We start from the raw sequence: 12,000 nt of genomic DNA on the forward strand, positions 1-12,000 counted from the left end.
GATCGACTGCTGATATTCAAGGTTTGCTTGGTGGCATAGAAGAATTTTTTTAGAAGTACCCCTCGTGGGATGATCGAGTAGTAGGAATGTATTAGATATTCAGGCGGTAGAGTTGGGATCAGATATGGTGATTCATGTGCTTTACGGATTTGGAGATTGGGAGTTCTCATAAACAGGTTACTTTGCGGTTGTGGACTGTAAAGATGTGGGTAAGATAGTCAGATAATAGTATGTGCTATGATTCAGTCATTGTGAACCTTCGGAGGGTTATTTATCTGTTGTGGGTGACCAGAGTTGATGTGTGGTTCATTGGTAGGCCCAACATGGATGTGTGTTCTGCACCGGGTTGGAATTGTTGACTCCGAACTATTATTGTTGAGAGATGTGCCATTCAATTGTTGTTGAGCTTATTCGTATTCTGGAACGACCTATGAGTTACTCTTCTGTGTTACGAGGAGTTGTGATTTGTGTATTATATGCGCATATGGTGCGATTCTATTTGAGCTTTATAGTGGAATTTGAGCGAGATGGGTAATTGGGCGTTGCATGATTTGTTGCACATTGGGTATGTTCTTTCGGACTGATATGGTGTTGCGTCATTTGCTTCTCCATGGTTATGATGATTCACTTTTGGGTGCTAGGTATCAAAGTGTGCTTGGTTAATGATTTTGAGCATGGTAATTTGAGGTGTCTTAGGGGAACCGGTGTTTGGATAGGGTCGTGCATTGCATCAAAGTTATGTTGAGCTATAATCCTTCGGGTTAGATTTGTGTGTTCTGTTTCTACGATGTGTGACGGGTTCTCAGCATTGTGTGTGGTGGTACTGGTGAGCTTGCGGTACAACTCTCTCATTTGAGTACGTTCAGGTGGTTGCTTATTGGTGCACGGGTTGCACGAGTTGTGGCTTTAGATCGTATTGATGTGTCATGTCACCAGAGTAGTTGTGTTGGATTAGATGAGATTGTTGAGATCTAGAATTAATACAAACGGATTCGGTTTCAGTGTGTTGGAGGGATAATATCGATGTTCGGCTCAGAAATTTGCTATGGTCCTTGCTAAAGGAGAAGTGGCTTCCCGAATGGTTGGTCTGAGGAGTGGTTATGACTCCTATGTGTTTCATTTATCATCGGCAGTATACGGAAGTGTTAGAATGAGGCTTTATGTGATAAAAGGCTTATTATCAAAATTAGGATGTTTTGAGCAACTACTGTGATTAGAAGCTATCGCTACAAGTGTTTGAGTTATGTGGTACGTCATGTAATTGCACCTGAGCTTGCAGGTATGGGTTATTACAGCTGGTTCGGGTTTACCCAGAATATAGATGTGAGATTCTGATCTTGTAGATGGTTTTAGAGGTAGAAATGTGGTTCTAAGGTTTATGGGCTGGGTTGGATTGTGAAATTTAAGTTACATTGTGTTATCGGACATATATGAGATAGGGTGACGTGGGATCACCCCTGGGTATCTACATGGTGAGGTTATACATCGACTTGTTGGATTTTGGAACAACTATGTGCACGTTCGAGGACGAACGTATGTTTAAGTGGGGGAGAATGTAACGACCCGATCGGTCGTTTTGCGCTTTTGTACTTTGCTCGCCAGTTCTCAAGAATTTCTAGCCCCGTGTGATGTATTATGACTTATGCAAATCGTCGGTTTGGTTTTTACGGTAATCGAAATGAATTTTAAAGAACAGTTCTTAGTTTGAAGCTTAAAATTTGAAAGGTTTGACCAAGATTTGACTTGTTAGTAGATGACCTTGGATTGAAATTTTTATGATTTGATTAGCTCTGTTAGGTGATTTGGGACTTAGGAGTGTGATCGGAATGTGTTTTGGAGGTCCGGGGTAGATTTAGGCTTGAATTGGCGAAATTGGAATTTTGGCGTTTTCCAGTTGATAGGTGAGATTTTGATATAGGGGTCAGAATGGAATTCCGGAAGTTGGAATAGGTTTGTAATGTCATTTTGGATATGTGTGCAAATTTTCCGGTCAATCGGAGGTGTTTTGGATGGTTTCAGCATCATTGGTGGAATTTAGAAATTTCAAAGTTCATAGGCTTGAATTTGATGTAATTTCGGTGTTTTTGCATTGTTTTTGGTGTTTCGAGGGTTCGCTAAGTTTGAATGATGTTATGGGATATGTTGGTAGGTTTGGTTGAGGTCTCGGTGTCCTCGGGTGCATTTCGGATGCTCAAACGAGCACTTTTGGTCTTTGGGAGATTGCTAGTTTTCTGGTGTTTTAGCAGCAGTAGTTTGTTCATTGCGATCGCGTGAGTTCATCCGCGATCGCGTAGAGTAAGTTGAGGCTAGGCGGATTTTGTGAATCACGATCACGAAGGTAGGAGTGTGATCGCGTAGGGTGAGCAGTCTTGGTCACTGCGTTCGCGTGGAGACCTTTGCGTTCGCATAGAAGGACTTGGAGTGGTAGTGAGGTGATGGAATTGAGTTGGCCGCTATCGCATTGTTGTTAGGAGTTGTCTTACACGATTGCATAGGTGTTTCTGCGACCGCGTAGGGTTAAATAACTGGGCAGTATTTAAATAGCCAATCCGCGACCCTTCTTCATTTTTTCACCATTTTTGAATGGGATTGAAGCTTTTGAGAGAGATTCTTGAGGAAACCAAAGGGTAATCTCTTGGAAGTAAGATTCTTGACTTCATAACTCGTTTATATGTGATTAAAGGCCTAATTAGTTGTGAGATTTTGGGAAAAATCAGTGCAAAAATGGGTAATTAGGGCTTGAGATTAAGAAACATTTGAGTGGGGATTTGAGGGGCCATTTGAGGTCCGATTTTGATGTTCTTGGTATGTATAAACTCGTGGGAGGATAAGGATTCTATTGATGTGATTTTTATCGAATTCCGAGACGTGGGTCCGGGGCCAGGTTTGACCAATTTCGGGATCTGAGTTAATTCGATTATTTTCGCTTGGACTTTAATCCTTTAGCATGTATTAATAATGTGGAACTAATTTCGGTTAGATTTAGAGCAATTAGAGACTGATTTGAGAGGCAAAGTCATCGCGGGCTAGAGTGTGGACCGGATAGAGGTAAGTAATGATTGTAAATATTGTCTTGAGGGTTTGAAACCCCGGATTTCACATCGTTGTGCTATTTTGAGGTGACGCATACACTAGATGACGAGCGTGGGGTCGTGCACCATTGGGGATTGTGACTTAGTCCCTCCCGTGTGACTGTTTAACTGCGTATTTGACTGAAACTGTTTGTTATTATCATGTTTTGGGCTAAATGCTATATTTGGGCCTCATGCCAACTGTTTCGGACCTTTATGGGGTTTTTACTACTATTCCTCACTATTTTGACTTAATAATTGTACTTAGTCATGTTGTATTTTACTGATTTCTTAACACAGCCTTATTTACTCAATTTTGACATTATAAATGATATTCTTGAGCTAAATGCCATGTTTTTGACGGATAGTCTGAGTGACTTGTGAGGTTGATGGCTAAGAGAGGCTGAATGCCTGATTGTGAGGTAATGACTGAGAAAGACCGAGGGTCTGAGTGTGAGGTTAATGACTGAGAGAGGCTGAGGGCCTGGTTGTGAGGATTATATATTTATGGATCGGGCTGCACGCTGCAACAATATATATATATATATATATATATATATATATATATATATATATATATATGTATGTATGTATGTATGTATGTATGTATGTATGTATGTGGATTGGGCTGCACGCCGCAACAATATATGGATCGGGCTGCATGCCGCAGCGATATATTGGATCGGGCTGCTCGCCGCAGCGATATAGCGCTTGGGCTGTAGGAGCCCCTGCGAAGTCTGTACACCTCCAGTGAGCACAGTCGACTATATATATGGATCGGGCTGCATACCGCAGCGATATATGCATTGGGCTGCACGCCGCAACGGTTATTATATGATACTTATTGAGCGTGAGTGCTGATTGATAAGAGTTGAGACATGAGTGACCGAGAGGCTTGCCCGAGGGGCTATATATACATGTATACGAGTGATGCTTTACCTGAGAGGCATGTTTATGAACTTACTGGTTTCACCCCTCCTTAAGTGAGTTTCTATTGAATATGCTGATTTAATTACTGCTTTCACTCATGTTTAGACCTAGCCTCTATTGAAAAATGTTAAACAAATATTTTTAAACGACTTTCCTTAAAACTGAAGTTTTATAAGGTATTAGAAATTTAGTCACTGATTTGGCTTTGTTATTTTCACTGAGATTTTTATGTTGCGAAATGGTTATGAATTTCTGTTTGCCCGAGGGGCTGTGTACGAATTATGTTTTGGCCGAGGGCCGATTATGATTTTTATCACTTTCACTATTAATTTCATTGAACTTTACTGAAAATTGTTAGAAAGGCATTTTCAAAAGATTTTTCCCGGAATGGGAGTTGAACGAGGTGATTTGATTTGTATCCTATTTTGGAAATATGCGGTACCCTTTATGGTGCCATGATGCGGTTTACGTGATTTCTCTCTACTCAGACTTTATTTACTTTTATTACTTATTGAGTTGGAGTACTCACATTACTCCCTGCATCTTGTGTGCATATTCAGGTATTTCTGAACCCGGTAGCGGGTGTTGATCGCTCATAGGCAGAGTCATCGGAGTTAGCAAGGTAGCTGCCCTGCATTCGCAGCATGACTTTTCTCCCTCTTATTTTTGTAAATTTTGTGGATCTGAAAATGATAATCTCTCTTATAGAGAGAAGAAATAGAGAAGAGAGAAAGAAGCTTTTTCTGATAGCTCTACATAAAATGAATTGTACTGTACAAGCTATAGTAGTACCTAATATAACCGCGTAACAACTAACTGCAGTTAACTAACCATTAACTACTAATTACAGGGTACTACTAATAACTAACTACAGTTAAGTTAACATGGGTCATGACTATTACATAGCTCATTACCCCCTCAATCTAGGACTAATGAAGATGTTCTTGAGGCCTAGCTTGGTTAGTAAGTGAGAATGTTGAATACTGCTTAAGCCTTTGGTTAAGATATCAGCAGGTTGATCAGCAGACTTCAAGTAGACTATTTGAACTAAGCCTAGATGAACATTCTCACGAATGAAGTGACAATCAATATCAATGTGCTTGTCCGTTCATGGCACACAGGATTAGCAGCAATCTGTATAGCTGATTTGCTGTTGCAATGAAAGGGAACTGGAGTGTGAGAGTGACTCCCAACTCAACAAATAGACCAATAAGCCAAACAATCTCAGCTACTGTGGAAGCCAAACTTCGATATTCTGCCTCAGCGGAACTTCTCGAAATGGTACTCTACTTCTTGGACTTCCATGAGATGAGAGAATTACCAAACTTCACTAAATAGCCAGTGACTGATCTCCTTGTATTAGGACATGCAGCCCGATCAACATCACAGTAAGCTGTTAACTAAGTAGATGCTGCAGCTGACATGAGAATCCCAAGACCTGGACTCTACTTGATGTATCTCACTACCCTCAAAGCAGCTTCCATGTGAGAGTGTTTGGGGGCTGCATGAACTGATTCAAAGACTGCACAACAAAGGAGATGTCAAGCCTTGTAATCGTCAAGTAAATTATTCTGCCTATCAGTCTTTGATAAGCACCATGATCCTCAAGAAGACTGTCATCCTTGAGGCATAAATGATCATCATAAGTCACTGTGGTGAGCTTCTGATTTAGCTCAACAGGAGCATGAACTGGCTTGGATCCTGCCAGACCAACATCTGAGATAAGTTCAAGTGCATACTTCCTTTGGTGCAGCAGGATCCCTTATTTGTTTCTAGCAAACTCAATCCCCAGAAAGTATCTCAACTCTCTAAGGTCTTTGATTTTGAAATTCTTATGTAAACTATGTTTAGTAGTTGAAATAAGATCAGCATCATCCCCAGTAATTAAAATGTCATCAACATAGACCAAAACAATAACAATATGGGAGTCTTGTTTCTTAGTAAACAAAGAATAATCAAAATGACTTTGTTTGAATCCTGAATTAAGTAGTGATGTGGTGAGTTTAATGTTCCATTGTCTTGAAGCTTGATTAAGCCCATAGAGCGACTTGAGCAATTTACATACCTGTGTATTCCCTTGTTTAAGAGAAAAACCTTGAGGTAAGGTCATGTATACCTCTTCTTCCAAATCCCCTTGCAAAAAAGCATTGTAAACATCCATTTGATATAGTGTCCAACCTCTGGTAGCTGCTATGGATACAAGTACAACAGACCTAATAGTAACCATTTTCATAACAGGTGAAGAGGTTTCTTGATAGTCTAGTCCCTCTTTTTGACTATACCTCTTAGCTACTAATCTAGCCTTATACCTCTCAACTTCCCCATTGAATGTGTACTTGATCTTGTATACTCACTTACACCTAATTACACTTTTGTTTGGAGGCAATGACACTACCTCCCATGTTTTGTTGTCCTCCAATGCTTGAATTTCTGCTTTCATAGCTTCAATCCACTTCACATCCTTGGCTGCCTCATAATAAGAACTTGGTTCAACTTCAGAAGATAATTGAGTGATGTAAGCTTGATATGAAGCAGACAATCTTGTGTACTGAATAAAGTCACCAATAGGATACTGACAATGTGCTGCATGAGAAGGGTTAGACTTTTGTATTGGCCCAACATAATCCTTAAGCCAAAAAGGAGGCTTGGAAGTGCTTCCTAATCTCCTTAATTCACCAGTATTATTAATGTGTTCCTCATGCTGTGCAATAGCTGATTCCTTTATATGTGGTAGAGAGTGGGAATCCAATGATGGGTTAATACTTCCAGGAATAGATTCCGCAGGTGTAAGAGGTGCAGATGAGTCTGGGTTATCCCTGTCCCTAGTAGTAGTAGGTAAAACAATGGGAGGCTGATCAAGGGGAAGATCAGCCCTCTGAAATTCATCTATAAAGAGAGAAGAGTCTTGAGCAAGACCTTGAAATGGATACACATCGTCATGAAATATCACATCTCTACTGACAAAGAGTGTCTTGTGTTCAATATCATATAACCTATATCCCTTTTGTGTGCTTGCATATCCCAAAAACACTGACCTTATGGACTTGGGTGCAAATTTGTCACCCATTGGTAACCTTGTTACAAAACACAAACACCCTATGATTCTCCTATGTGACAATGAAGGCCGTCTCCCATAAAGCAACTCAAAAGGTGACTTGTTCCCAAGTAATGTGGAGGGAATTATATTTATTAGATACACAGTTGCATCCACACAATCACCCCAAAACCTCACTGGCAAGTGCCCCTGAAATCTGATGGCCCTTGCAGTTTCTAGAACATGTCTATGTCTCCTTTCCATCACTCCATTTTGTTGAGGAGTGTGTGGACATGAACTTTGATGTATAATTTCATACATTTGAAACAGAGTTGCACAATTATGGTTAAAGAATTCAGAACCATTGTCTGACCTAAAGCATTTGATCATTCTACCAAACTGAGTTTTTACCATAACAATGAAATTCTTCAGTACTATAATAACATCAGACTTAAGATGTAATAAGAAAATCCAAATCCATCTAGAATGATCATCAGCCATTGTGAGAAAATATCTCTTTCCATTATATGTAGGAACTTTATATGGTCCCCAAACATCCATGTATATCAAATCAAAGACATTGTCTACTTTATTGTTACTAACTGAGAAAGAAGTCCTAGCTTGCCTGGTTAAAGAACAAATACCACGTTGGCTTATTTCTACTTTACTACTGCTATTTATACTAGGAATTTTCTTGAGAACTTGAATTGGAACATGTCCCATTCTCTTTTTCCACAGCTCAGTTTCATTCCTACGGGCAACCATCACCAATGATCTAGTTTTATTCTTGTTTCTCCTTTGTGAATGCAGCATATACAGTCCTTCTTCCTCCTTACCAATCTCATTCACCCTTCCAGTGAAGAGATCCTGAAATATGCAGAAATTTGAAAAGAATGCAGCACAACAGTTTAAAACTTTTGTCAGTTGAAACATAGACAAGAGATTAAACTTGAAAGCTAGTACACACAAGACATTGTTAATAGTATCACCTCCATCTAATTGACAACTACCAACATGTGTCTGTAAATTTCCTGCATTACCTACTAACAATTTATCAAGCAGAAGTTGTTCATTACCGACTATATAATTTGTAGCTCCAGTATCTGCTATCCATTTCTCATCAGTATTTGGTTCATAAGAAATATTACCTGCCATGTGTGCACTGGAAGATGATTCAGAGATTGATGTCTTGTTTAGCAGACTTAGAATCTGACCATATTGCTCAAGAGTGAACATTTGCAGAGGCCCTAAGCTTTGTTGTCCCTGATGATTATGTTGTTCAGAAGTGAATCCCTGCACAGGTCCCAAATGTTGCTCTTGTATCATCATGACTGATGAAGATGGGATTGGTTGATTATTTGAACTTCCAACCATATTAGCTCGTTTTTAGGCTTAAAATCTGCAAGATACCCTATCAGTTTATAACAATTGGCCCTCAAATGTCCCTTCTTATTGCAGTAATAACATTTCATCAGCTTGTAACATTCCTCCTTAGTATGACCTTTTAAATGACAGAAGTCACATTCAACATTGAAGTTCCTCCTTTATTTTTGACCAAGTTTAGAGCTGAATAGGGCAGTAGGATCAATGGACTCAGCACTATAACCACCACCTACTACTAATATTTGACTTTCATCCTGAAGGATCATAGCATAGGCTTGATTGATAGTTGGAATTTTAGATTCATTATAATTTGGCTACGAGCTTGACTATAGCCATCGTTTAATCCCATTAAAATTACCACAAATATTGATACTCCTGTCATTCAATGAACTTCTTCGACTTATCACAACAAATAGGGGGAGGCATAATCGAGTAATATTCATCCCATAAATCCTTCAATTTCGAGTAGTAAACTGAAACAGAAGATGTACCTTGTGTTAATGAAAAAATCTCCCTGTGCAATTAATACATTCGCGATGCATTAGCCTTATCAAATTGTTCCTTAAGATCCGACCAAATTGCATATGCACTTGACCGGAAAAATACTCCACTCAGCAAATCACGACTCATACTGTGCATTATCCACGACTTCACAATAGCATTGCAGCTACCCCATAGATTTGTATGAGTGTCTCCATAAGTGTCACGCATCACTGAACCATCGATAAACCCTAGTTTGTTCCGTGTTAGTAACGAAACTTCCATAGCTTGGCTCCAGATCGTGTAATTTTCCATTCCTTGTAGCTGAAAACCAAGTGACAATGCTCCTGGTGTGTCTGATGGATGTAAATACATTGGATGATTATGATCTATCATCATTGTCGATTGATTCGTTACTTCCTCTATACGACTGGTAGCTTCGTCTCCGGCCATGACTGTTTAGAATTCCGGTGAGCAATTGACGTTTCCGGCTAAAAATTTGAGAAACAAATGACGAATCTCTTGTTTTCAACAATTCTCAGTGAAAACCTTTAGATTAAATCGTCTATACGCTCTGATACCATGTCAATTTTGTGGATCTGAAAATGATAATCTCTGTTACAGAGAGAAGAAATAGAGAAGAGAGAAAGAAGTTTTTTCTGATAGCTCTGCAAAAAATGAATTGTACTGTACAAGCTATAGTAGTACCTAATATAACCGCCTAACAACTAATTGCAGTTAACTAACCATTAACTACTAATTACAGGTAACTACTAATAACTAACTACAGATAAGCTAACTTGGGTCATGACTATTACATAGCTCATTAATTTTCATTAGACTGTATTTAGTACATTTTCAGACTTTTCGTTGTATTCAGATTTTAGTAGATGTTTATGACTAGTGACACCCCGATATCGGGCTTGTGTAATTATTCCGCACTTTTCTTTTAAATTTACACCACGAGATTATTGATTAATAAATGGTATAAAAATAACTTTTATTAAATAATGGTAGATTCGGGAGTTGTGTCGGCTGGTCTAGTTTCACGATAGATGCCATTACGACCGGGTCGATTTTTGAGTCGTGACAAAAATAAATAAGGTGTATGTTAACCTTTGTTAAAGCCTTTAGGTTGTTTAAGTAGGTTTGGGCTAAGGTCGTTGCGCTCCTGCCACCTCTTGGCAAAGTAGGCTGATGGGCAAGCCCCCTCCTGTCGCAATAGTGTGGGGCGTCAGAAGTTATTACCCCGTGACCAATTCGAAGTGGCTGAAGTTCGACACAGAGCTTTTTGGTTGTTAAGTTATAGCAGGACTGAGGTAAAAATTCCAACTTAATATGTCAAATCGGGCTACCAGTTTCCGAATTCGACCAAAAAAAGGTCATGACTTTCTGTATTGAAGACGATTAATTTTTGTTATTATATACAAGTGTAAATTTTTAATTACGATTTTTTTGAAACTAATTGTACGCTCTTGATGTAATGGAGAAGTCGCATTTTCCCTGTATAGCACGGGCGGATCCAGTTGAATAACTACGGGTTCCATAAATTCAGTAATTTTTTGTCTGGAATTTGTATTTGTATTGAAAAATTTATTAAATGTATAAAAATATATTTTAACTTAGAACCAAGTCCGTTCATCCTGTTAGAATTGTACATTAACTTAAAATTTTTATAGAAACCCATAAATCTAAAATTCTGGATCCGCCACGATCTGCTCTATAGTAATCTTCCATTGACCAATCTGAACAGTTTTGGATTAGGAGGAAATTAGGTTTATATCCACCTCCACTGTTTTCTGTACGTGTTGATATAAGTAGTAACCTATCTTTCAATTCAAAAATTCCATTGAATTTTACCACAATAGCTATGATAAATAGAATACCTATCATAATAAAACACACATTTCACACTAATGTTTATTAGCACAACCAACAATATTACACAAAGATAGCAGCCAGTCCACTGATTTTCACAGATGAAAAGTGGAACCATTTTACAATATTCTAGCATGTACACGCAATCTGGCTAGACTGCATGCACAACTAGCCATAGATTTAGAACTTTTATTTATTTAAAGCATGCAATATAATAGTATAATATTATTGCATGCAACGTACCAACTTATTGCATCCCATATTAATATATAGGTGCAGAGGGAAGTGAATTGAAAGGGCCACAGATGTATTTACTAGTTATAACATCCCATCTACATTTGTTGCAAACCCAACCATCATTGCAGTCTTCATCGTAGTTGCATCGTCTCGCACAAGTAACACCATTTAGATCATGAGGGTACAGTAATTGCATTCCTCTTAATTCTTCACCAATTTCTCTCACGGCGTTTACTTGAGGCCAAGTCATCAGATGAGCTGCATGCATGCAAAACATAAAGTATAATTAATGTCATACTCCTATATGTTAGATCTAACTTGTACTTTCAATATAGAAACGATCAAACGAAATGAGGGAAGGAGATAGTCATTAACCAGTAGCCATGAGAGTGACCAAAAGCAAAATCAATTTTGGTGAAGAAGAGACAGCCATTGTTTCAACTTTTTATTTTTTCTGAGAGGAAGGATACTTGTTTATTCTCAAACTTGCTCACTTAAATTTCTCTGCAAAGGGACGCTATTTATAGACAGACTTGACTCGCCTTTCTATACATATTTTAAACTATTTCGTTTCTTTATTCATAAATGTGTATGGTCCATATTTTATCCTCCCAGATCATAGTGATGTAGACTTCTTATATATTTCATAATAAAAGAAAATTCATCTATATGTGACAGCCTGCAATTACAAATGGACTTAAGTTATACCCTCTTTGTTCTAGATTATGTGAATCTTCTCGCTTTCAAGAGTCAGTTTGATTAATCTTTAAAGTTAAATTAGATTAGATTAATTCGATATTTCAAAGTTAAAATATAGCTAGATACTTAAAAATTATATGAAAAGCACTTTAAGTTACAATTTTTCTCATGTCAATTTGATGAAAAACGAATTTCAAATGTTGGTCTATGCTTACATGGTTTAAATCTCGAAATAGAAAAGGTTCATATAAACCAGAAAGGATGCATTAAAACTGCAATGATTCTTTT

General features: G+C 38.2%; 1 protein-coding gene and 1 long non-coding RNA gene across 2 annotated transcripts; both read right to left on the reverse strand.

Annotated features, from left to right (window-relative positions):
- Nucleotides 1-8,940: 8,940 nt before the first annotated feature.
- Nucleotides 8,941-9,351, reverse strand: LOC142172790 (uncharacterized). The gene has a single exon (XM_075236481.1). It carries the CDS (start codon nucleotides 9,349-9,351, stop codon nucleotides 8,941-8,943), a length of 411 nt encoding a protein of 136 aa, XP_075092582.1.
- Nucleotides 9,352-10,790: 1,439 nt separating this feature from the next.
- Nucleotides 10,791-11,509, reverse strand: LOC107782677 (uncharacterized). The gene is made up of 2 exons (XR_001647285.2): nucleotides 11,389-11,509; nucleotides 10,791-11,271 (listed from the first exon to the last, which is right to left on the reverse strand). It is a non-coding gene; the product is annotated as an uncharacterized LOC107782677 (long non-coding RNA).
- Between the last annotated feature and the right edge of the window lie 491 nt (nucleotides 11,510-12,000).

The sequence above is a fragment of the Nicotiana tabacum genome, chromosome 18 (genome assembly GCF_000715075.1).
Source record: "Nicotiana tabacum cultivar K326 chromosome 18, ASM71507v2, whole genome shotgun sequence".
Classification (NCBI taxonomy): domain Eukaryota; kingdom Viridiplantae; phylum Streptophyta; class Magnoliopsida; order Solanales; family Solanaceae; genus Nicotiana; species Nicotiana tabacum.

What these genes read in the sequence shown, in the direction of transcription:
- LOC142172790 (XM_075236481.1), bottom strand. Translation starts at nt 9,351, where the DNA reads ATGGCCGGAGACGAAGCTACCAGTCGTATAGAGGAAGTAACGAATCAA.